This window comes from Scophthalmus maximus, chromosome 14, assembly GCF_022379125.1.
Source record: "Scophthalmus maximus strain ysfricsl-2021 chromosome 14, ASM2237912v1, whole genome shotgun sequence".
Classification (NCBI taxonomy): Eukaryota; Metazoa; Chordata; class Actinopteri; order Pleuronectiformes; family Scophthalmidae; genus Scophthalmus; species Scophthalmus maximus.
Genome location: NC_061528.1, coordinates 21,430,940 through 21,456,428, shown reverse-complemented (window position 1 = coordinate 21,456,428; position 25,489 = coordinate 21,430,940). Strand labels below are relative to the sequence as shown.

Sequence of the window (25,489 nt, the reverse complement as noted above, 5' to 3'; positions counted from 1 at the left end):
GCAATGGCAATTTATCATCGGCATACAGGCTGATGTACTGTACTTAAGGGGAGACAGTACAGGTGAATACTGTAATTTGCATCTAATAACGTCATCACAATCGCCACATTGATAGGCTATGAATATTAGGCGTTGACTAAATAAAATGCGCTAATTTGCATACATCTGCCAAGGCAGTGCAGGTGAACATGATAAAAAAAATTACAAAAACATCCCCACAGAACTTCCAGTTAATTATTTACATCAAGACAGTAATTTCCCCTGAAATGTTATTTTTAAATATGCAGATTAGCTTGTTCGGTGAATATAAGAGAAATCTACAGATGCAAACAGACAGAAGGTAGTAAAAGAAACACCATCTTAATGTGTATTTTGGAAGTTAATTCTTTTCAAACATGTCATATTTCCCTATTATATAGGCACTATATCTTTGCTGTGTTAAGTACACTTTTTTTTCATTCTTAGTGCAGTGAATCATCTTTACTGAATGTGTGGGCACCCTTCATGCACATAGCCACTGGAGGTACACTAAGTACACTGATGCTTGCCCCCTTAGTACTGTATTTCGACAGCAGTCTGAGAACATGCCAAGCATGATTTTATTTGGAGCATACTAGTCTTACTTTGATGTGGCCCCTGGGGACCACAGACGTGATTTCAAAGAAGACACAGCCAAGAGATTTAAACAGAAAAAAAGGAGATAGTTTATTTGAAATGTACAAAAGCTATGTACACACTCATCCAAACCCACACTCAAACACACACACACACACGCACACACTGAGCATAGTAAAAGTGAATGGTAGCATACACACAAACATTTTGAAAGGCTATTTAGAAATTCAGGAAATGTGGTAAAACGGAAGAATTTGGAGGGCCAGTTCACCAATCCTGTCAGAGGCAGGATTTCATTATCAGTCAGAGTCCCTTCCTGTTCTCTCTGCAGTTCATCCAGAACCCATGCAGAACCCATGGGAGGCAGTGAAGGGAGGCGGCATGAATGTGTTAATTAGGGTTAGATCTCTACTGAGAACACACAGAGGTACTTGTATATTCCTTTAGAGAACACTTTTCATCCGACACAGGGGTTCGTGTGCCCTGATAGACCAACACAGAGGGATATCCTTGTCCTTTCCAATTATTTACCCTTGTGAGATGGGACCATGGAGAGTTAATTCCTCTGATCCAGAGGGCAAAGAAGGAAATCTGTTCAGGGTTCATCAGTGCCATCCCCAAGAGCCCAGACCATGATCAAAAAGCACTTAATATCTGCGGACAATAATTTTGTACAACCACGTGTTTAAACTAGGGCCGTCAAAAGCTTCACTTTGTAAAAAGCAATAAGTCTCAGATTTCTTTTTATACTGAACTTTGATTATGTCCAATGTAAACAAAATGAGTTAAGAATCACAAGTAAACCTTTATTCCACAATCTAGATTTAATTGAAACTCAGCAATAAAAAACTAGTTGTGCACGAGACAGCTTGCTACAATAGCACACAGGAAGTTGAAATAAGTGCATATATAAACTGCTATAGCAGTTATTGTTTGCAGTTTTTCTTTGTCATAATAGGTATGTTTAAATTTCTACATACATTGTTTGTAGCGGTGCTCTCTTATAATTTGCCTGGAAACAAATGACATGCATAACTGTAGTTGTTCTTCTGAATGTGATATTTTAAACCTGGTCATAAAAAATGTTCACATTTCTTATTCACTTTCAAAACTTGTTTTAGGTGCCTCAGATTAGCACTACAAGTATTTTATCTCACATACAGAATTGTGAACATAGACAGAACAGCAAACTGTAGTTTAGCCTTGAGAGAAAACGTTTTGCATTACTTACAGACATTAATGTTATTTGTGTCATAAAAAAAGACATTTTATACATTTGACAGCCCTAGTTCAAACATCAAAAGTCTATAGCATAACTTAAAGCAAGTACCATACAGTATAATCTATACACATAACGGTCTTCATGAGAAAATATAACCTGATATCTACATATCATGTCAGTTTCCTGGTAACTCTTACTTTCATGCCATACTCTGATGCTCAACCTTGATGTCCTCAGCAAGGCACGAGGTGAACTGCTTTCAGTGCACCACTTTGTAAAGGGCTTTTACACCAGCAAATACTGAATGGCAGTTTGTGTATGAATTTATATAGCCTGGGCTATCATATAGTTGTAGCTAAAAAGTATGGCTTTTTAACAAATAATGATAGAAAATGGCCCTTAGCTATGCTTACTATTCAATTCAATTTAATGTAACATGTTATAATCTGAAGCAAATATTACAAGATAAGCATATCACTATAGACAATGAAAAAGAATGTATGAAATAACCAGTTTTGCATTGTTCAATCAGTGCTTTCTTGTGTAGTCTATGAATTCCTGATGTAAAAATGGTAAGCATGGGTGATAGTGTTTCACTGTTCTCAGCTTATCATGTTGAGGAACTTGCTTTCTTCTGCCAAAGCTGTAAGCATGGAGTTCATGTCACCGATGGCCATGTTGCCAATCCCTGCAGGTACAGACGCGAGGGTGACAGAGTTGCGAGGTGTTGTCAGACGTGAGGAACTCTGGGAGAGGCTCTGCAGAAGGCCAGGACTCAGGGTGCCCGACATTAGGCTGGAGTGGTCTCCATCATCTAGCATTGTATCAAAGTCAATCTGGGCGTGCTCTGTGCCACCAGATCCACCAGTGGAAGAATCCACTGTACTGCTGGAAACCTGGTTGACTCCTGGTGAGGCCATGTTGGTTGCTGCAGCGTTGTTGCTGGCAGGAGCCTGGCCGGCACAGGGGGACATGGGGGCATCAAAGCTGACAGACGTTGGCTCTACCATTTGAATCTGTCCTGTGTAGTACAAAGCAGAGTTTGGATTTTCAGAGTTGCTGTTGTGGGCCACTGATCCACTGGGCCGCTTTGGGCTCGCCTCTGAGGTGTCATTGGTTGACTTGGGTATTCGACTTGGTTGCATCATGCTAGCCCCTGTGTGTTGTCTGGTAAGAGACTTGGGCTCTGTGGGAGGCCGGGGTTGTAATATTCCTCTGCCTCCATTGTGGATATTGTGTTGCTGCTGCTGCTGGGAGAGAACATTGTAATTTTGCTGAAGATCCACATGGTTCACACGAGAATACCCATCAGCCTGTGTCCTTGCTCTGTAAGTTTGCTGTTCTGGATCTGTCACACTGTTGCGGGTCGGTCTCATGCTAGTGCTCCCAGCTATAGAATTTGGGATTGCCTCTTGGCCGTACCCTTGTTGAGGACTCATTTGTGCACTAAAGTTCACGTTGTTGCATTGCCTCTGTTGATGATTCTGCTGGTGGTTAATGTTCATCAGCCTCTGGCTGTTGTGGTTCGCATACCCCTGCATAGACATATTCTGACTCATAGGCACTACCTGCTGGTTGCTGCCCAGGCCCGGACCTTGTGCCTGGAAGGATCCAAAGTTTTGCCTCTGCTGAACAACAGCTAGGTTCCCCCTGAGAGGATGCTGCTGTTTTGAGAGCTTGGTTGTGGTATCCACAGTCCCTGAGCTCACCTCGTTCCACTGCACTGGCATGTTATTCTTGTTCAGGTTGTCTGATGATGCTGAGAAGGGCAGATTCTGACCAGACAGAGTCATGGTGGCATCCACCATGGCCATCCTCCTCTGTGCATAAAATGATGCTGGTGGGGCCATGCCTGTTTGGTAGCCCTGAGTCTGATTGTTTGCGTGATGGTCCACTTGCCCCGAGTTGTGACCTGAGGGGCCTGAATTCTGGGACCTGAGATATTGCACCACATCATCTGGAAGCACCATATCATCATCCCCGCTCTGCTCTACCCCATTCATCATTCCATCTACTGCCATGTTCTCCATTGCTACATTCTCAGAGATGCTAGGTGGTCTGGGGGCAAATGGGTAGCGTTGCAGGCTGCCATCAGAGCGAGTGTAGCCCTGCATGGCCAGTGACTGGTGGCGTTCTGCAGCTGACGGACCATTGATGGGGTTCATGCTGTTCGTGCTGTTATAGCGCTGGACCCTTGGAAAGGAGAGATGATCAAGTGTGGGGCGGCGCACTGGATCACTGGCACGGCGTGGAAGGTTGGCGGGTACCTCATGGGGCATCATGCTGTGGGTGCCATATCCAATGTCACTGCAACGCCGGGGTACAGTTCCAGAGGGTGGCTGATGGAATGGATGAGATGAGCCTTCTTGGGAGTCACTGTACAATGCCATGCGGGTCCTCAGGCTCATTCGATCCATATTGGGGAGAGGAGTAGGTGGAGCTCCACCAGTGGCAGCAGCGTACTTTGCCTTGAGCCTGTAATGCTGAGCTGGTGTCAGACTGAGGATGCTTGGGAGACCTCCTCCACTGACTCCACCACCTCCACACTGGCTGGCCTCGCTTGAGCGGCGAGACAGATCAGTTGAAATTGGGTCATAGGAGTCAGCCGAACTGATGTTGTTATGGCGGTTAGCACCAAACTGGGACGCCTCACTGGAACGGCGGCTGGAATAGCAGGGTGAAATACCCGAAGAGCGGCGACTCATTGTGTAAGCTGAGCTAATGGTACTGGTGGTGCTGTCACGGCGCTCATTCAGCTGGTTCAGCAGTGTTATTTCACATGAAGGCTGGTCGCCCATGCGATGGCTGGGGTGCAGACCACTTAAGTTACTCATGATGTTGGAGCTTTCCAGCAGGGAACCTGGCAGATACAAGGGACATTATCAAGTAATGACCTAAACTCATAAGATACTTACAATTGATTTACTATTACAGGGTTAACATAACTGTGCATGGCTGTTTTGTCTATTGGACTCATGCTACTAATACATGCACTCAGCCTACGACATACATGGTCCCAACCTTCCACACTTACCGACTGCAGGTATGGGAGGCAGCTTCATGATGCGTTGGCCCTGTGGTGGCTGTGGTGCAGAGTTGACCCAGGGGCAGGAGTCCCTCACTGTCTTCAGCCTTTCCTTCTTGATGTTTTCCAGCTTGATGGTGACCCCACCACCATGACCAGCCACTTTCCTTAGCTGGAGCCCCATCCCACCCAGCTGTCCCCCAGACTGAACTGTGGAGTCCACCATGGGGCACTCATCCTGTGCACTGAGGTCCCCGAAGCTGCCCCCACTATGCATGGCCATCTCTACCCCACTGTCGTTGTTGTTGGCACTGCTGAGAGGCGATGGCTCACTGCTACATGACGAGTGGCCGCCAGGACTGGACTGATATGTCTGGAGGATGACAGTGGAGAGGAATTTGGTGTAAGAGTGATGTTTGATACAGTGATAGCTTGATTATGAAAGTTAGTGGTTCATTGTTCAATTGTCAAGTAAATAAATATGTGTCACACCTTTGTAAAATGTTTAACATTTTGCTTTCTGCATATGTGATGTGAAGAAACATGAAAAATTGTGAACAAGTGAAATTTTAAATAAATCAATGAATGAATAAAAATAATAAAGTTTCATGCCAAGTCCCTCATGTGTTCTTCAGTGTTAAATAATTACCACTGTTAAAAATTCTGATTGTGATGGTATTTTGTAATAACTATTGTAGGACTATAATTCCATAATCTCATCAATTATAGACGGGTTTGATTTATTAACAACAAGAAAAACAAATGGATAATAGATGAGTTCTGTGAACAACAATCCAGTGAAAACAGTAATTCAAACTGGTCTAAAATGGACCAAAGTCTTGATCACAGCTTGATGCTGGCACTATTTGTTCAGCACACATGCTAAGTCCCAGCCTCTGAATATTCATATGACAGTGACTTTTATCGTCTCCCGACCACAGAGGCTACTGCCAGTGTTCTCGTGGACCGAAACATTTTTTTTAATGGTGCACGTTTCTCCGCACATGCATACGCAATGTGTCGACAATCTGTGAAAATGGATCATCATGCAAAAAGCCTTTTTGAATCATGCAAAAACATGAGAACACACAGAGGGAAGACAGAGGGACAGTTTGAGTGTCTCACCTCAGTGAAGTCTGTCCGTTAGGAAGGTTACAAAGGAAAGAGAGAAGCAAGTTCAAGCAACGACCAGAGAGGTGAGTTTGGAAGGATGCAGGCAGTGCTGGTAGTAAACATTTAACTTTGGAGCAATATTAGTAAAGTGGCAAACAGTAGGAGAATAAGTCTGTGCCTGTCTTTGTTGTTTCCGAAACATACAAAGCCATGCAATTATACGGTTGTTGTTTTAATAGGTGACACAGATTTAATCAAGTGCTGATTTCCTTAAAGGTACAGTCAATCAAATCCCCAAACCTTAAATAAAGTAATCAATTTTCTGTGCACACATTTTTCATAAACTATAAAAGCGCTGTGTGGAGTGACTTTTTTATCGGGACAAACCATGGAGGTCTCTGTCTTGATGGATTTGATCTGAAGACAGTCTTCCACTCCTCTGGAGGTGGAGTTGGCCTCAATCTTGCCGTCCGCTCCTCTCGCACCGTGCTTGGCATTCGCCTCGTTCTCCCCGTTGCCTTTGGGTGGCTGCTGCCTTGGAGGGACGTCGCTGCGTTGTTTCTTGGTGACGTGGGCTTCTGGTCCGTGCACTGTTTTAACATGCTTCCTGAGAGAGCTGGGATCCGTGTAGCGTTTGGTACACCCCGGGATCTTACACACATACGGTTTCTGCAGAGGGATTCAACACAGTTTTTATTGAACTTGGAGGAAGAAGAGAAAGATACAGTAATGGCCTGCCGGGGATTGGGAGAGAGTCCACTTCAAATAACTGAACACGATTCTCTCTGAACATACCTCGTTTGAGTGTGTACGGTTCTGGTGCTTGGCCCGGTCTGAGGCATTGGAGAAGGCCTTGTTGCAACCTTCATGTTCACACACATACGGCTTCTCTCCGGTGTGGGACCGAAGGTGGGTCTTCAGGTTCTCCAGGCGAGAGTAGGCTTTGGCGCAGCCCTCAAACTGCAGACAGACAGACAGACAGACAGACAGTGAGATTGACTGCCCGAGTGCAGTAAATTTGTCTTCAGCTGGTCGGAGAGAAGAGCTGGGCAGAAGCAACAAAAAAGCTCTGTGTGGTTCAGTTTTCAAATGTTATCTACTCTTGGACTCTTGCCCACCTACTGTGGCCTGCCACACTAAAGCAAAGCACTGCAACACTTTGGTAAAAAGGGCTATTATGTGAAATATCTAAAGTAAGTGTGAGGTGCCGGAGAGCCATTTGTCTGGCGTGCTTTACTGAGACAAAGAAAAGTCTGCGGTTTGCCTTTGTATTCACTTTCATTGTACAAGCTATAATTTGGTATTCCTTCTGAGCCGTTACTGTGGATGTAATTGGCTTTGCGATTAAAAGAGAATCGAATTAGACTCGCTCAGAAACGGGATACAACAGTCAGAAGTTTCCAGCTTGAAAGACGAGACTTAAAGGGGGAGCCGGAGTGTTGTGAGAAGATGCACGTGGGATTTGTGCACAGCATATACAGCGTGGTCTTAATAAGGACCCTTGGCCCCCCGCTTGCCTGCAGATTTTAATTACACGCCCACGCTGTCAATCAGCTTTCTTAACTCTCTCCTTTACAAGTCATCCGTTTTAATGCATTCGCGAGAGCCTGCGAGCCAGCTTTGAAGCCAAGAAAACAGACTCTCAATTTGATCTTCACACAGCGAATGAAGGCTTAAGTAAAACCCCCATTATTTATTGACAAGGAAATAGTGTATCACTGGTTCTGAGCACAAAAGTAAAAAAAAAAACGAAATCTTTTTTTTCTTAGGCAGAGGGAAGGGCTGTAGGATCGAGGCTATATGGCTGCCAATGTGGCGGCTAAAGTTCTGTTTCTTTTCAACCAGTTCACCAGTCGGTTAAAGGGCCAGTAGCCCTAAAGATGTACCTGCGATATATTCTGGATATATCAACTAAAGTTCTGAGACAATACATTTAGGACAAAAAACCTCTGTTACAAACTGGAGGTGTGAAAAACGAGGGCATTCGGGTGGGAAAGGTCAAACAAAAAGTCACTCACTGCTGGTTGCATTATGGTTAATTTCAGATCTCGGCCTCTGTTGCGTCAAATGAGATGATTCTTTTTTTTAATTGTTCATTAAATAAGTCTAATTCTAAATAGTTGGAGAAGCCATCTGAATACAGCAGTCAGTCACAGGTGATCATGTTCTTATGTAAACCAGCTTGTTTGCCAAAGGTCCACCACAGTTTCTCATGGTGCCGCTGGGTTCTTACCGTGCATTTATGCGGCTTCTCCCCCGTGTGTCGCCTCATGTGGACCACCAGCATGTACTGAGCCTTGAAGGGCTTCTGCTCCCGGGAACACTCATCCCAGCGACACACAAACTCCTTCTTCTCACCGTGGATGTGGTCGTTGTTTATGTGCTGAGGAGAAAGCGAACCCAAATTCAATTCAAGACGAACATCGCCGCATACTGTGGCGTGACATGTTTCGGTGATACAGGGGCATAAATGTCAAAACTGTGATGACGCCGCAGGCGGGTGCGTGTGTGTTTGAGAAAGTCAGCAAGAAAATCCCTCTTTCATGTGTTCATGCATATGTGCATGTACAAAACTCTCTCTCTCTCTCCCCCACACACACACACACACACACGCACGCACGTTGTGAGTGATGGTGCCATCCATTATGGCTGACAGTTATTATGCATCTGTCAACTGGAGACAATCGCTTATAAAGCACCGTGTGTTTTTTCAGGCAGCATGTGTTTCTGTGAGTTTCTCAGGGAAGGGGAAATTCCCCAGATCCCAGTAAAAGCGATCAGGAAGAGCATTCTGTGACCACCTTGTATATAGCTTCCACTCTCCTTACTTTTAACAGACCAGGAAGTCCAGTCAGGGGACACAAAGGTTTTTCCTGTGAGATGCTTAAACTAATGGGCTAAAGGGGCAATCGCAGAGATTTCACTGTCAAGTGATCTGTCTGCACGGCAAAATGACACATTTTATTGTTATTCAAGCATGTGTTTTCACCTTTCTTGTCTCATTAAAGTGATTAATTGAAGGAGGAGTCCATTCCTCCTACTACACTGTGTAGACATGCAAAAGAATGACACACAACCTTCAGTTATCGGAATTAGGTCTCCAGATACAACAGGCTTTACAGATAAACACACACACACACACACACACACACACACACACACACACTGCACACGCAATGTTTCTGAACAGACACAAAATTCTAAACTCTCGTCCTGTGCACCACATGCAAATATCCACACGCCCAGAGGAACCACTTCATTTCCTGAGGACACCCAGGCCCACAGTGCTCCACTCATGTGGCCACTTCTCCACCAGTGAAAAAGCTCAGTGGTCGACGATTCTGCCGAGATCTATTTTGAGTGTGGGAGGAGGAATGGAAACAAGTGTGTGGCCCGAGCGCAGGGCCTCTATTTTCAGGTTACACACTACTCAGAATCCATAATTTGGGGGCTCTTGAAATGGGATTAACTTAATTTTGGTTCAGCAGACGCCTGAAAAAACCCACAGGTGTGTGTGTGTGTGTTTTGCTTATATTGTGAGAACCCTGGATATGCTAATGGAGGCAATGTCAGGGTTTTTTTGTTTTCGAAAGAAAGCCTATTGCATCCCTGGATTTCTTTATGAAGTTGATGGGAAGCACATTTAAGAATGAATTGGCCTCAAATTGTCCGTCCACTACCGAGACCAAACCACCACTCCACTAATCCTGGCAAGCTTTCACAGAGTTTGTGGCGAGGGATTTAAAGCTGGGGCAAAAGTTCTTGAAGGTAACTCTGGTCCTGACTTGTTAGGCTGCCCATCGCGGCCGGCCCACCACCATCACATCAGCCTCGGCGTCTGTGGACCTGACACGTGTCCTGACGTCCAGTCAGAGAGTGGAAAGCAATAGAAGTTGGCCTGGGAAATGGGAGCGCACGAGGTTCCATAACTCCACAGCCGCTGGCATGACGATGGATTTATGGCCCACCCTCTGGGCTTCAGGGGTTGGGAGTGTTGCTGGGAGTGAGAGGTTAGGGGTCAGGGGTCACGGGGCTGAGGGGTTGGTGGGGCACAGCTGTGGGGCTCGGGTTTGAATTTTGGCGAGAGCCGTCAGGCTCATTAATGCCGCGCGCGTCAACCCCAACAGGAAAGGATCAGTTACTACGCCGCATTCTGACTGGACTCAATCAGCACATATTTAATGAGCAGCAGGCGAGCCGTTTGAACTTTTCACTTTTTTACACAGTAAAATGCAATAATTCTCACGGCGTGGTTTGTAATGGACTGTCACTGAAGCAGAGCAAACTAATAACGCTGCTGACATGACTGACATCCAGAGCTGCAAGAGGAAACATGTCAGCCCAAGACTTGGCATTAGACAGTTTGTGTTTTCAGCGGAATGAGGCTGCAACTAATAACAATTTTCATTTGTTCACTGCTTTAAAAGCTATTTAATTAATTGAGTAATTGTTTTGCCGATAGAATTTTTGAAAAAAGGGAATTCAAAACCCCTGCTAATTGTGTAACTTCCCACATGTCCTGTTTGGGCCAACCAACCTAGTTGGTAAACTACTTGTATCAGCTTTGCAGGGGAATCTTCGGTGTCAAGGTCTACATATCTTTGTTAGTGGGTTGTAACTTTGTCTGCCGCCGACACTTAGGCTTTACTCACATGGACGAGCTGGTCCTGGGTGTCATACTCCTTGGTGCAGCCCTCCCAGTGGCAGTTGGTCTCGTATATGGCCTCGGGCTCCTGCTTGCACTCGTCTTTATCCAGATCCTCGCTCAAGTCCAATACCCCTCCCCCGTGGTCCTGAGCAAAGGAGAACGACACTTTTTTGTCAAACAGGCGCTGAAGAACAATGCCAACGTGTGTATCCGTTCCAGTCACTTATGCATACATACATAAGTGACTGGCATAAAAACAAACAAACATGCAAATACTGACCAAATCTTTCGGCTGAATCTGTGGTCAATATGTTAGAGAAACAGTCTGGACTGTTTTGCATCTGTCTTATCTTATCTAGTTCTTAATCCGGAGGAGCTGCCGCTTGATCATAATGTGTAACAACAACTCTTGTTATTGATGACGGCTGCATCTTTATTCACTATCTATAATCAATTAGAGCCAAATTCACAAACTTACGATACAGAGAGGGATATTTACCCAGGGTAAGAAACCAAAAGTACCGATGCTGTGCTTGCCCTTGCACTTTTTTTTTTACACTCTTCTCTTCTTCTATTTTTATGACTTCTGACAATTTTTGGGGATGGTCTTACCTGCGAGGTCGGTGAGATGGGCAGCGGACCTTCTGTTTCTGTCTTGACCTTTGATCTCTTGGTGGTCAGCGGGTTGACCGTGCTGCTCACTGCTGGGTCTCCACTGGCGTTCTGAAGGACGCATGAGAACAGAACCAGGGCTGAAGAGACATGCTAAACATTGTACTGTCCTTTTGGAAGCAGACAAGGAGGGAGTCTAACGTGGTTCTAAACCGTGCTTCTTTTGTCATTCTTACATTCTGTGCCAACCCACTCAGTCTTAAGCTATCAGTGAATCATTCCATTAATCCTAACACGCACCAACCAACCCATCTATCTGTCAATATGTCCATTAGTCCTCCCACTCAATCGCCTATTAATTTAGTCATTCATTGAGTTTATTAAGGGGAAAAAAACACACGATTCCACTCAGTCTGACACTGTGGCTGAGGGGGAATCACACTATTAAGTCACAAAGATAACATACAATTGTTTTTGGCTCTGCAATCGGCTGCAAAGAGATGTGAGGAGTCACGCTTGCACCAGGCAGCGCGGCCCATAAGTCAGACTAGGACCTGCCGCCGAGACTAAACAGTTTAGACTAGCTTTATGATCGCCAAAGCCGCAAGGAAATATGAAAGAAGAGGAGTTATTACTCTTGGTAGAGAACGGGGAGGAGGCAGGGTCGGGGGTTGGGGAGGGAAGCGAAGGGGCTTTGATCTGCCAAGAGATTCCGAACAAGACAGAAAGACAAAGACTCGGAAGGCCTGTTGAAGCTCTAATGGAGATGAAAAGAGCGGAAAGATATAAATGAGTGTGTGCGCGCTCTTGTGTGTGTATTGAGGTTCATTGGAGGGGGTCCAACATTAAAGGGGGGGTCTACTAATCCCACCCAGATGCTGCAGTGTAGTTGAGCATTTCTGGGGGCCTCGATGAGTCATTCAGTGGCTGGAAACCAAGAGGGAAATATGGTTCGGATCACTGTTGAAACAGAGCTGAATGTGTGTTTGTGCATGTGCATGAATGGAGGGTGTGTCTTTGTCTTTTATTTGTGTGTGCACATGCAAAAAGGTGCAAATATATACTCCTGGATACTGGGAGGGTGTTGGTGTGTGTCGGTACACGCTGTGCCGAAGCACAGACAAGAGGCAGCTGACTGCAGCGTGCGGTGGAGTGATTCACAAGGTGGGACGTTTACATTTGGAGTGGCCGTGGTGTATATAGTGGGCTGACGTAGACAGACAGAGGGGAGTGAGACGGATGGAAGTGCGAGAGGCATATTTCTAACCTGAGACACAGCTAACGAAAAATACTTCATCCACGACAACTTGTTAATTTTCCTCCTCAGTTCTGAGTAGGTGCCAAAACAATTAGTCGATTAGTTTAGCAACGTAAGAATTATGAAAATCACATGACTACAGTAATTCTTGCGTGGGGTGGAACATGCCTTACATAGTGGTTCCAGCTCCTCAAAAGCCAGTAACTGTCACGTCAAGAGGGTATTTTTAGGGACTTTTTCCAAACCTGCAATTAACAGATGTCTAAACATTTCATCTTTCAGCTCTGTGAGCTTGTGATGGCATTTGAAATTAAGTTGAATCTCTACTCTCAATGTTTGCCTATAGGTCATGACAGTTCATATAACGCTGTCAGCGTAGTGAAATGCATAACTTTCAGCTCCACAATTTCCAGAATAGTGTTTTCCTTAAACAACTAACAATAAATCAGGTCTGACTCTTTCTCTGTCTCATTGTTGGCCCAGACTCTCCAGATTACTGCGTCTCTGCCACATCTCATCATTTTTCCAGTGATTTGAACAGGTCTGGATTAGTGACAGCCGTGTCTGTGGTTGAACAAACATCTGACACAATCGGAGCTCTGTAGGTGGAGCTGAGAACGGGGATCTCCCCGTGTCTCTTGTCAACACTGGCAAAATTCCTTGTTTCACATCACATGGCAGTTGCCCGCCTCGGGATCAAGTCTTTACATATTCTTCCATGGCTCTGCTTAACATATATGCACCTCGAGAAGACATCAGATCCCCCCAGTTCCTACCTGGTTGGCCTCAGAGTTGGAGCTGTTGTGGGAGGTGGCCATCGACGAAACAGTGAGGGGGTGTTGGCGAGCGGAGTAGGACGATGGTGACGGTTGAATGAGAGGAGGCGTGTGGCCAAAGGCGTTCAGACTCCTCTGCTGGGACAGCAGCTGCTGGTACGCCACTGGGTTGATGGGGTGGGGGAAACTGAACGAGGGGCTGGGCACAAGGGGAAAGAAAGACAGTCATCAAGTTAATATCGTGGCTGGAGTGTTGTCTACTGGACAATGTTCAAATCAAACCACAGCAGAAACAGTTCCATCCCTTACACTCCAACTAGTTTGCTCTTAATGTCATGTTCTTGGTGTATTAGCAAGAGATGCCAAGCGATGACAGGTTAGACACCAGCACCCGCAAAATGGAATCTACATCTTAAGATGTAGGTTTAATGTTGATTTAAAGTATGTGCCATCTATTGCAGATCCCCAGTTGGCTGAAGAGCAGTCAGCTCAGCTGTTAGAATTATACAAACAGGGCTAATTGGATAGTGTCACAACCACAAAAGATGTTCATTGAATGAGAATCTCGACCTGTTCATTTTGTCAGGAGCTTGATTTGTGGTGAGATTTGCTGCTTGGAACTTGGAGACTTCTGAGCGTGTAAAATCAGTATTTGTGCAAGTTGAAAAAGCAGAAGCAGCAGTAGGATTCAAAGAGCGAAAGTCGATCAATAAATCTGCTGGTCAGTAAAGGACAGTCAGTGAAAAAAGATATTAAGTTACTTTACTGGATAATATGCAAAAAAATGAGGCCTAGAGTTTGGTGAAAAATAATCAGGCGTGTGTGCAGAGGTGTGATCCTGGACTGTCTACATACCTGATGCCCCCGACTGAGAGGTGCCCATAGGAGCTGCTGGCGGCTGAGCTGGAGCGGGAGTTGTTGATGTAGGCTACCAGGGAGCTGGGCGAGGTGCGGATCATGGTCTGCAGGTCAATGCTGGCGTCTGACAGCGGAGAGATGGACAGTGCCCTCTTCCTGCTCAGCCGAGGCGTCAGCCGCGGGCTTGAAAAACGTGACACTGAGCAAAAAAAGGAAGACACAGCAACAGCAGCGGCGTCATCTCACCGGGCGGTATCAAAAGAAATCAGCTGCTTGAAAAACGAATGTGTGTATCTAACATGCAACTTTAAGAATATATATGACACATTGCTGTCGTGCATCATAATAACTAGACTGGAGAACTACATCAGTTCCCAGTACTTCCATTAAATGTCCACATGGCCTCAACAGAAACCAGCATTTATCCCGGACCACGTTAGAAGAAACACTTAGCCGCAAGCATGCTATCTCCTGCATCTCTCTCTCTCTCTCTCTCTCTCACACACACACACACACACACACACACAGCTCCCCTATTTAACATTTGCATCCTCTTGTGCATAATGAATCGGCCCCAATCATTCTTAGTAATTACCGCGATAGGAATCTCTTTCTGACCGCTCGCTGTACTTGGCCAAGTTAAAAGGAGGCAATTTAGACAAATTGATCTCAGAATACCATTAAAAAAAGAACAAGGCCAACTCACAAAGGTAGAGTTCATGGCCTGCTGCGAGACTATTTTCTTGTTCTTGCAGAAAAGATCACAAGTAAATGATGCCGGGGGTACTACTTTCCCACGAACTTGAAACAGAAAACAATTTGTTTTTCCATAGTCCAACACGTGTATTCATCCATTTACCGCCTGTACATTTCTGAGGCATGTAGCTCCCACAGAGACGGGAGACGGAGACATTTGACTAGTTGGGGGCCAACAGGTGCTGCTCTGCTGGGTGAGGGGACAGAGCGCATGGGTCTGGTGTGTGTTTGTGCCTGCGTGTAATTAGGTCTTACAGCAGACATCATCAGAGGTGCAAGAGGCAGGAAACTCATAATAGGCCCATCACGGCACACCTAACCACATGCACAGTGATTTAACACACGCACGCACACACACACACATGGACAGGCGCTGCGTGTCTCCTTCACTGCTGCCAATATGTTGCCAATCCCTTTGCTGGGGAGACTCACAGCACCTCAAGCCAAATTAATTCAGGCACCAACCATAATCACCACAGCAGACCTACAGGCCATAAACTTGGGTCTTACTTCCAAAACTGTTATGCTTGGAGGTGGCGAGTCGTAAAAGGCATATGTATTTGGTTAAAAGGCCCCCGGGAGCCTCAGATGGCAGACAACAGTAGTTGGGGGCCTGAGAGAAGAACAAAAAAAAAAGAAAGACTAGCAGAGATGATAGAGACGTATGAAAAGAGCTTGCAAAATCAACAAACGGTCCTCAAGAATGCGCCTCTTTGGGGCTAGTAAATTAATATTTCATCTTTCATTAGCCACCTTGAAGGGAGGTGGGAGGGGAGAAATGAAAAAAACTGTTGAGCATGGAAAGTCAGGCAATCCTCTACTAGCAAAAAAAAAGGATCCTCATAAATGGGGACTTCATTCTGACAAACCAGGCATCGGTCCATACGGACTGAGCAGCTGCTAGGTTTTTGCTATGTCTGCAGTGGGGCAAGCTCGCCGCCTTGCCAACAAATTTAATGGGAGATAAGTGTATTAATATCCCCCTTCATAAAGCAGGAAACGGGCCTCACAACCTGGTGGCCTGGCGCCTGCCTCACCCTTCTGGGCGCCGTGCCCAAAACGCCGCCCTCCACCTCCATCTTCAAAAAAGCACCCACTCAATCCATACATCTACCTCAGCTCGGAAGAATTCCTAACGCCTCCAGCGACAAAGCTCAGACGTCTGCGATGCTCGCTGGTCTAATGCTGAGGTGCAGGCAGTTTTGTTTTACTTTAGGTCTGTTCCCATAGGATGTCCTTGGGCACACCAGATTTTAACCTGGAATAAATTTCACATACACACACGGGCGCACAACTCGCACCACTAGGTGAGCGGGGTGTTTTAAATAGGTGGTGGTTATAATTGAAAGGGTGAGCAGCTTCCGGCGGGGAACGGGAAAACAGATGTTGCACAGGCAGTGGTGGCGCAGCGGTGTGCAGCAGTATGGCAAGGGTGGGTACGTGTACACGTGAGTGTGTGTCTATATTGTGAGTGTGTGCCATTGCTGTGTGGACTGTGCACCGTGGGCTGGCTGTAATTGTGGGATCTGGGTTTATATACAGTCATAATTACAGGCACCCCAGTGCACATTGATACAGTAAAAAAGAAAAACAAAAAGAAAAAAGTCATAAAGTGTACAGTGTATATATGCTTTGTGTGTGTGTGTGTGTGTGTGTGTGTGTGTGTGTGATTATTTTAAGTATTTTGCTGTGCTGTTTTAACTCAAAAAGCTTTTGTGGAAAATGAAAACACTTTAATTGGAGGGTTGTACTAATCCCCAGATGGAGCGGGCTCTCAGCGCTGGCCCTGGGCATAGAGTGGGTCACTTGAAGGCTCTGTAAAGAACTGGTATGCAGCCTTTTCTCTCATAGGAGTGATTCTAAAATTGGGCCGGTGGAATAACACTGCACTGTAGACGACAAAAAAGACTTCATCGTCATCATCGATCTCATCTAAAAGCTAGAATGACCACCTCACCGCTGTTAGCCTCCGCCCACCTGTCAACGTTGACGTGTAATATGCTGTGGTGAAGTTAACCTTTGACCTTTTAGATCTAAAATATCTGCACTTTATGTGTGAAACGTTACGTGCGGACAACATGAAAACATAACTCCTCTGGATAAATGCAGATCTTTACGTCCTTGAATGTCTGAACAAACTCAAAGAGGAAAATGCGCTTGATTTTACTGAAGACCAACGTTTTCATCTTATCTGACTGAGCATGAGTATACCTACATTTGTAAACGTAGTCAACAGAGTTTTTTTTCAGTGTCCATGTTGCAGAAAAAGGCTTCAGACAAAATTATGTAACCAGTGGTGCACATGAGACTTTTGTTCCCTGACTTCAGCCTCAGGGGCAGTGCCTCCTTCTTGGCAGCTTTTTTCCAAAACGGTATCCAGGATAAACATCGGGAGGCAGTGTGTGTGGAGGCGTACGAAAAGAACAAAAAAAAAAAAAAACAACTACATCCAACTACATGAAGCAAACACACTCTTCACAAGCACCTGATCTGTTCCATGAGCTCTGATGTATGAAATTGCGTTGTTTGCATTCATTGTTTCCATTGCTGGGAGTTTTGCTGGCCAGTGCAAGCAAAGATTTGTGTGCACAATACAGTAGACCACATTACCAATGTATACCAATGTATATAGCCAAATTAGGAGGAGGGGTTTCAAAGGGCATCATGTGTCATTTGATCGTAGGATTACAGTGGAGTTGTAAACCAACAACCCTCAGAAGCCTCCTACAGTAGATTTTATTGGCTTTGGTGTAAATCGGGTTTAGGTTTTCAAAAGTCTTTCAAACAGTAGTAGCCTCTATGCAATTAAAAAATCATGCATGACTATTGACTTAGGCCGGAGATGAACTCGTTTTTTTTTTAGCCACGCATTCACGTAGAAGACCAGATGCGTTGTGAGCGTACTTGTTTACATACCTGCTGTGTACCACGCATTTTACCGGAGTACTCCTCTAGAGGGCACACTGCAGAACTCAGACTGTATAGGATCATACCGTATCTAGACTAGATTTGCACTCAAGTTAAAAAACATCACAACACAGGTTGGTCCGACGAGCGAAGAAGCAACTGCAGGGCCATCGTAGATGATATGTGAGGCCCTTAAATCAGCTACTTTGGAACAATGGCGAGTATCTGCCCCTTCACTGCCCCTACCCTTCATGTGCGTCTTTTGAGTCATGTGCATAGATTTTTCGAGGACGTGCACAACTGACACCAGGTTACATGAGGCAGCCGTGATGCGTACGTGTATTAAAACCATGTACATCTCTGGCCAGGGACACATTCGGACAGCAAAAACCCCATGACCTGAGCAGTTGGCCTCTGTGGATAATCTTTGGCTTGTCCACCTCGACCTTGACTGGGGTGAAAGCCGGGGCTGCTGGGCAACCCTCACCACCACAACCTGAGTTTGTGCCAGCAGGGCCTCGTGTAGCCACCCCCCCCCCCCCCCCCCCCTTCAAGGCCAACACGAGTGGAAGAATATTTATTTTCCCTGCTAAATATCACTAATACTAACACTGTGAATTTTATTAGCCGGGGAGCTCGAACTGAATCGTCTTTGAGCCTGGAGAGTCCGGCCCAAAAGCCGCCGTTGTGCTCGTCAGTGTGTTTATGCACATACTTCCACCCATGTGCTCGTGAACCAACATATTGTGTGTGCTGTCGGAGGGGACCAACCCCCTTTTCTCCCCACCTCCTCTCTCCTCACCACCACACGGGTCCCTCTCTCCCTCCGCTGCATCGACACTAAAATCTCTTTCTTTCCCGGGATGGCACACATTTACTTTGGCTGCCCCTTTTGTCGTGGGAGCGTCAACGTTTTCCCGCAAGCCGCTCTGATATTCCTCTGCCCACCCACCCCTTACATACCAGCTCTCTCATATACAAACAGTCTTCTGAATGCCTTCCAATGCAAAATGTTACTTTACACTTGTCCCAGTGCTATTTCTAACCATACTTATATGACTTTTACTATATTTTAGTGCTCTGGTGGGGGGATATATGGTCCAGTTTGTCCTCTGACCTGGCTTAGAAATCTGTCTGGAAATACTTTAAAAGTAATTCGGCCGGCCAAGACAATTTTGGCCTTGTGTTGCACCAAGAGGAAAACTCCAGAGGAGGACCAATCATCTGGCACAGGCAGGACGGAATTGGTGGAACCTTAGCCAATGAAAAGCATGGTGGGTAGAATTTGGCCACATCTGATCACCAGTGGGCCACTTTTAATCAAAATATCTCTGTGCACGTGATTAACTCCTGATATTTAATTTTGGGGGGAGTTGTTATGCATAGCTATAAGTATTCAAAACATAAGAGATATAATTAATAATTATAAAGTATAGCAGATAGCTATGTTTGTAATAAATGCTTTATGGTTGGCCCACCTCTCCCAGACTAAGGTTATCGTCATCCAATGCAATTATCTCTGGTCAGAGCTTTGATATGTCGTGTCTAGAAGTAGTGTCTGAGGGTGAGATTAGATGACATCCGCCTGACAGTGACCACTGGACACAACTGGTTGTTTTATTCTCAGTAATTTCCAACTTTGTGCGATCGGTTCCACTGTAGAGGTGGTGAAAGCAGACAGGTGTTGTCGGCAAATTCAGGTGGAGCAGTGAACTCTGTCCTTCTCCATCTCCTCTATGAAAGGCCTCTATGAGCCTTTCGATGCCTCAGTCCGTCATGTCTCTCAGACAAGAATTTATGACTCAATAGTTCCCTAATCTGACACAGTGAGCTCCTGACAAGGCAAAGTATTGTGTACTCGTATCCTGGCTCTAATCCTCCACACATCCTCCTCACATCCGTTGTGTTTTTGACATAGACAACAGCTTAAGCACATTCAAAATAAATACAAAATCTAAAAATGTCATTAGTATATTGAAACAAGTCATATATGTGCTATTCAAGACTTGAAACAACTTATTTTACTTTCACAAATTACCCTAAATGACCCTTAATCACTGGCCAGTTTTACTTGACACAACGCTAGATGTGATGACTCGTTATCTATATTTTTTTAGAACGTGTCCTCGGATGAAAATTAATTTGAGTTGTTTTAAAGCACGAACCTGCACAGGCACATAATGGTTGGATTGCTCTTGCCTCATAAGAACCAGACGTTGTTTGCTGGTTTCCATGTGACAGTGTGTGTGTGATGTGACTTGGTCACTGAGAGGACCAGACTGGGTTAAACCTGATTAGGTCCACAACGACCTTATCAGCAAACAAATCACATATAATTCTGCTATACATGACGTAATATAGCCATACAGCATATGCACAGAACGGAGTGAAGCTCACTCCAAACACTAAGCAACTAAATCAGCACATTGCTAAAAAACCATAACTGTACATGTCCACGATGTCCAAATGTGATGGTTGTGATATTTTATGCTAACAACACATGTGTGTTAGATTGTAACGATGGGTTTCTTATCGCCCTACGACCAAGCTTCATCGAACCTGCAGCCGAAGAAGGGCAAAAAAACTAAACGTTCTCATGAGGTGTACAGTCGTCATTTCTATCAGAGTTGTATTAGATGTAATACACACTTACAGAGACATGTAGGGGACATTTGGAGAGTCTGTCTGACCATGTCCCTACTAAAGCATTTAACTTTGCTCTGCTTCACTTTATCAGCATGAAATTTGGCACAGATAATGTCCAGATGTTGTTCTGTGGGTTTCTAGAGGAATTGGCCTCATCTGCATTATTACATAGGGGATATTGATTCTTTTTACAGGCGAACAATCTTTCATTTATGTTGTGTTCCGTGTTCATTTACTCTGACCCAGTAACGTCTATACTGAATTTGACACGTCTGCTGAAATCAGAACAAGTGTTACCTTTATATAGATACCAAGATTATTCACATAGACCTTGTCGTTGCAGATACATACTCTTTGTCATTTGGGGCATGTCATTTGCGAGAAGGGTCATCGAGCTGGGGAAATGAAAAAAGTCTGTGGCACTTCAAATAACATTACTTTTGAAAATCTTGGCTTCCTTATTTACTGGAGGTACATTCTTGTGTTCCAAGTGTCTGGCTCAAGGTATGATGCCAAACAGTAAATCCTAAAAGGTTTTCAAGGGCACCAGTGAAACCTGCAGCCCCCGTCAGATAAACTTCACCGACGCTTGTGTCCACAACTTTTCCACCAGCACACTTCTCACAGCAGCGCTCAGTGTTGCATGGTTCAACCATAAAACCTTGCAATTTACCTCTCCAGAGGGGAAACAGTGTGCGAGAGGGAGGTGGGTAGAAGCCGTACTACGGGTTCACTGAGGGCTCCCAGCTCTTGCGGTGGGTCTGCTGAATACTAGTGCATAAACTGATTTTTATTATGGGTTTTATCTGCGCTGCCATCCAAGACTAACATTAAGGGATAAAGCACATATTTGCCACCTCTGGTACTACCCCTCCCCCCACGCTCTGGCACTAAATAAGGTCTTTTGATTCTGGCCAAGGCTGCCCGCAATGACCATTAGTTGGCTGCCTCGGTCAATATGGGCCCTGTGTCTGGAGGCTGCAATGGAAGAGCCCGCAGGCTGGCAGAGTGGCCCAGAGCCGACCACATCACTCCGAGCATGGCGGGGCACTGAATAAAAGCTGCCGGGACGGTGGCGGCAAGTGCGGACGCTGTGTTGGAGCAGGCGGTGGGGGTTGAGGGAGGTGGGGGCTGTGGCCATTTGAGCAAACAACTTCCCCAAACATGTGTGGGCAGGACAGCACAGCGGCGGTCACCGAGGTGGCTGGGGGGAGGACGAGGAGGCAGGGGAAAGAGGTGGTCTGCAGTTTCTGCACGGCCCCTTAACCTACCTCAGCCTTGACTTTCAGCACCGCAGTGATTGAGGTCATCCCAAAGATTAATTACAAAGCGAGCCCAGTTTTTTTCTCTTTCGCCTCCGCGTTGTGTTTTGCTACCTGTGCGTGAGGATGCCTGCGTCGGTGTTGTGCAGTGACTTTGGAGAGCGTGACACGGGGGCGGAAAGCAGAGGGGCAGTTCCTTTTCTGGGTGGGCGGTTGGGCGCGATGAAAGAAAGAGAGAGGGGCTCCTGGAGCGACACAGGCGCCGGTGCCAGGGGGAGTGTTTGATTATCAGGCATCGAAAAGGCCGACTTTCACAGACAGTTTTCCACTCTGTGCACTTTTCTATTCCCCATTCATAAGGGCTGAATGTTTCTTGGATGCGTTTTGCTGCCGAAAATCAAATGTCTATTCCAGTGCCACACGGACATTTTGATAGAGGGCCGAGGTTGTAACTGGCATGAAAGAACAGGCTGGTCTCTGTGTGTTTGTGTGCAAACATATACAAGTTTTTTTCTGAGCATTTGCCCGGGTATTAAAGCTTTTGTGAGCAACTGTGTGGATGTGTGTGTCCGTCAGTGTTGACCTGCCACATCCCTGCTGCCCATGACCTTAATCCCTGCCTTAACTGCCTAACGCAGAAGCGGAGCAGAGACTAAGTTCCCAGGGTTTCACTCCTGCGCCTCAGACTGCCGACGTCTCTGCATGCTGCTCTTTTACAGTTAATCTGGATCTGTTTCTGAAGGATGTTGCTCATAATAACTGCGCAAACACACCTGAAACACGACCAACATGAGAGACTCGAAGCTAATGTGTTTTTACGAGCTCCTGGCCTCGGGACTTTTAGTTGTTACGCACCCGTAACCCTCCCGTGGTACATTTAAGTATAAAAAAAAAATGCTCCAACAGCTTTGATGTGGTGAACTCTTCCACGAAAAAGCCTCAAGAAAAAGAATAAGAGGAGGGTATCAACATGCCTGGTGCTGAGAACAAAGGGAAAGGTACAGTAGCTGTTAAGTTTGGCTGCTTCTCTTCCAACTGGGATGAAAGACACGCGCACACGCACGCACACACACACACACACGCACACAGACACACACACACACACACACACACACACACACACACACACACACACACACACACACACTTCTCCATGTGCTTCAGTATAACTGAGATGTGAGTCTGATAATACTTTTGACTTTAAAATGTCACACATTCAATGTTTGCAAGTTTTTCACAGGTTGTGGTTTGGACCTAGTTTGAAGTTCCTGAAATAGTTGAATTGAGTTATAACAGCAGAGAGACAATGTGGCAAATCATATTAGCCAACTATTTAACATAAATCCCTGTATTTTGCTAAAATGCCTAAATAAAACTCTCCCTCCGGAGATACATTACTAGAAAATGTTGCTGATTGTTCCTGGTGAAGTATGTTGTGTTTCACTTCTATACTCTCCTGTGCTACTGATGCATACATTGTAATTCTGAGGTGCTGTTAAACTAGTTCTTGTAGAGCACAGCAAGAATTATTCTCCTCACCATCCATTGGGCTGATATGGTACTCGGGTAGATGAGAGGCCGCGGCCGCTGCAGCGGCGGCGGCCGCGGCGGCTGCGGCGGCCGCACCGCTCTGCATCAGCAGGTCACTGTAGGGGCTCCGCTGGCTGGCACTGGCCATCAGGTGGTAGTACTCTGTCGGGTTGGCCCCCGGTGGAGGAGGGGGGAGGCTGAACAGCGCACGCTCCTTCAAGTGCTCATGGGTCACTGAGGCAGAAAAGAGGAGATGAGGGAGAACGGGTTAACTCTGTCGTCTTGTAAATATAAAAAACCAAAAGCGGAACAGCCTCAGTGGCTCTTTGTCCAACACAATACAACATTTCAGAATTAAACAATCAGTGGATAAGTTCTATCAAAACTGTCCCCGTGAAGGTCAGAAGGTTCATTTTGGGAAGTAATGTATTCACAGACATCGTTTGCCCGTAGGCCTGAACAGAGCAGAGCAGTGCCCTGCTTTTTACAGATTTGAAGATTTGTGCTCGCGCGCATGCCCCAGGTCACGAGGCTCGTGATAAAAGATGTCTGATGGCTTTAAGGCTCTCCGGGTTATGGGAAAATATCTCGAGGGAGTAAAGGAAGCCGAGGGAGAGGAGGGAGAGGAGGAGCAGGGCAGAGGAGGCTATTGAGGGAAGAAATACCACATTCCTGCACTTCTCTGGTGTTGTGTATACATTTCTTTGACAGGCTGAAGTCATACGCAAAGTGCAGGTGCACACGCACACACACACACACACATTGCTGAGGAAGCCTTAATGCAATGTGAGTGTAAAGGTAATATTGGCGTAAAATGTGTTAACACCTGCGCCCAGTGAAGCTACATTTAAAAGTGTCACAAACGATCAGAGTGAGAGGATGGATTGCTTTTTCTCTTTCCCACTTCTAATTGCGCACATGTCCTGCCCCCCCCCCCCCCCTTTTCCTGCCCTCTCCCCCTCCTTCCACCAGTGGGTATGGGTGTGTGGAGGGAACAGGGGTCTGGGCTGATGGTGGTGCATAGAAGTGGGGGGTTGGTATCACTGGGGGAGGGGCCAAGAGGGATATTGGGGGAGCAAGACTGTACGGCCTCCCCCACCTTCTGCAAACGCAAACTCATACACGTAAGCGCACATTTAAACCAAAAGCCCTGGATCCATCAGAAACCGTGAGGCCACGGCTGTGGTCACGGCGCAGAGGCCGTGCGTCCGTGCTGCGGCAGCTGAGGCCCAGGCGTGGTCCTTTAGTTTCTCCACGGCTGCCAGGTCACGTTACCACCGCCGCGGAGGAGCACTTTGTGTGTCTGAGCGTTGGTGCGCGCGTGACCTCACCCATGATCACAGAGGGATGAGAGGACAATGCAACTCTCACCGGTTTGCTCCAAAGAGGAGTACATTGATTATCATTTTTTGCGTCATGATGAGGATGGTGGCAGAATTTAATTTGAATTGTGGATTTGTCAGAAGATAGTAGACTTAATATTGATAGGCAGTGTAAATTTATTAATATTATTATTAAATGTCACACCCATATTTACCATGCCAGCCAGCTTACTTAAGCAGGCTAGCATGCTCACAGTTGCCACTTAGTACATAACAGAGCCGTAAAAGTACAGCTGAGGGTGATGTTAATGCTCTTATGTTTAAAAAAAATTAATAATTTGAAGACGGTATTGGCTCATAAGCCAAAGTAAAAGGTCAAATTCAATTTTAACCCGATGGACACAATTGAACCCGAGAGGAATATGAATGTCTGCACGATGGTACGTCCATGGTGATCCGTCCAACATTTGTCAAAAGCTTTCAGCAAAAACAACTATCGTCATTCTCATGGTAGCTAGAGGAAAAGTCCGAGATAGCCAAAGACGGAGGGAGGGGGCCATATATGGTCCAGAGGTATTCGGACATATTTGGTTTTCAGGCTCTGAGCTTCATTAATTTCACACATGGTGCAACCAAGGTAGTTGGAGAGAAGCACATTGGATCTGTCCAGTAGTTGTTGAGATTTTTCAGTACGTACCAAGGTGGCTGACCAACCGACTGCCTGACGTAGTCACAGGACCCCAGTAGTAACGCTTTGTCGCAGGTTGTCAGATATGCATGTGTACTACACAGGTATTCCCTGTATAAATAGTGTTTCATTGCATTTTGAGACGCAAACACATGTACATCTACCTGCCAGACCTAAAAACTCTGATTTAATTATCTTGTATGTCATTACAGCAGAGATCCTGGTATAGAAGTCCCCAGGGATCAGCACCC

The 25,489-nt window shown here is 45.8% G+C and overlaps 1 protein-coding gene across 1 annotated transcript in view; it reads right to left on the bottom strand.

Moving 5' to 3' along the window:
* Positions 1 to 680: 680 nt before the first annotated feature.
* gli2a (GLI family zinc finger 2a) overlaps positions 681 to 25,489 on the bottom strand; it is a 78,483-nt gene continuing 53,674 nt past the window's right edge. The window contains exons 5-14 of the mRNA XM_035604517.2: positions 23,238 to 23,462; positions 14,125 to 14,326; positions 13,270 to 13,468; positions 11,236 to 11,346; positions 10,628 to 10,768; positions 8,209 to 8,358; positions 6,771 to 6,935; positions 6,363 to 6,644; positions 4,872 to 5,235; positions 681 to 4,697 (exon numbers count right to left, since the gene is read on the bottom strand). Of these exons, the coding sequence (XP_035460410.2) occupies positions 2,440 to 4,697; positions 4,872 to 5,235; positions 6,363 to 6,644; positions 6,771 to 6,935; positions 8,209 to 8,358; positions 10,628 to 10,768; positions 11,236 to 11,346; positions 13,270 to 13,468; positions 14,125 to 14,326; positions 23,238 to 23,462 (4,097 nt within the window). The 3' untranslated portion in view covers positions 681 to 2,439. The remainder of the gene's footprint in view (positions 4,698 to 4,871; positions 5,236 to 6,362; positions 6,645 to 6,770; positions 6,936 to 8,208; positions 8,359 to 10,627; positions 10,769 to 11,235; positions 11,347 to 13,269; positions 13,469 to 14,124; positions 14,327 to 23,237; positions 23,463 to 25,489) is intronic.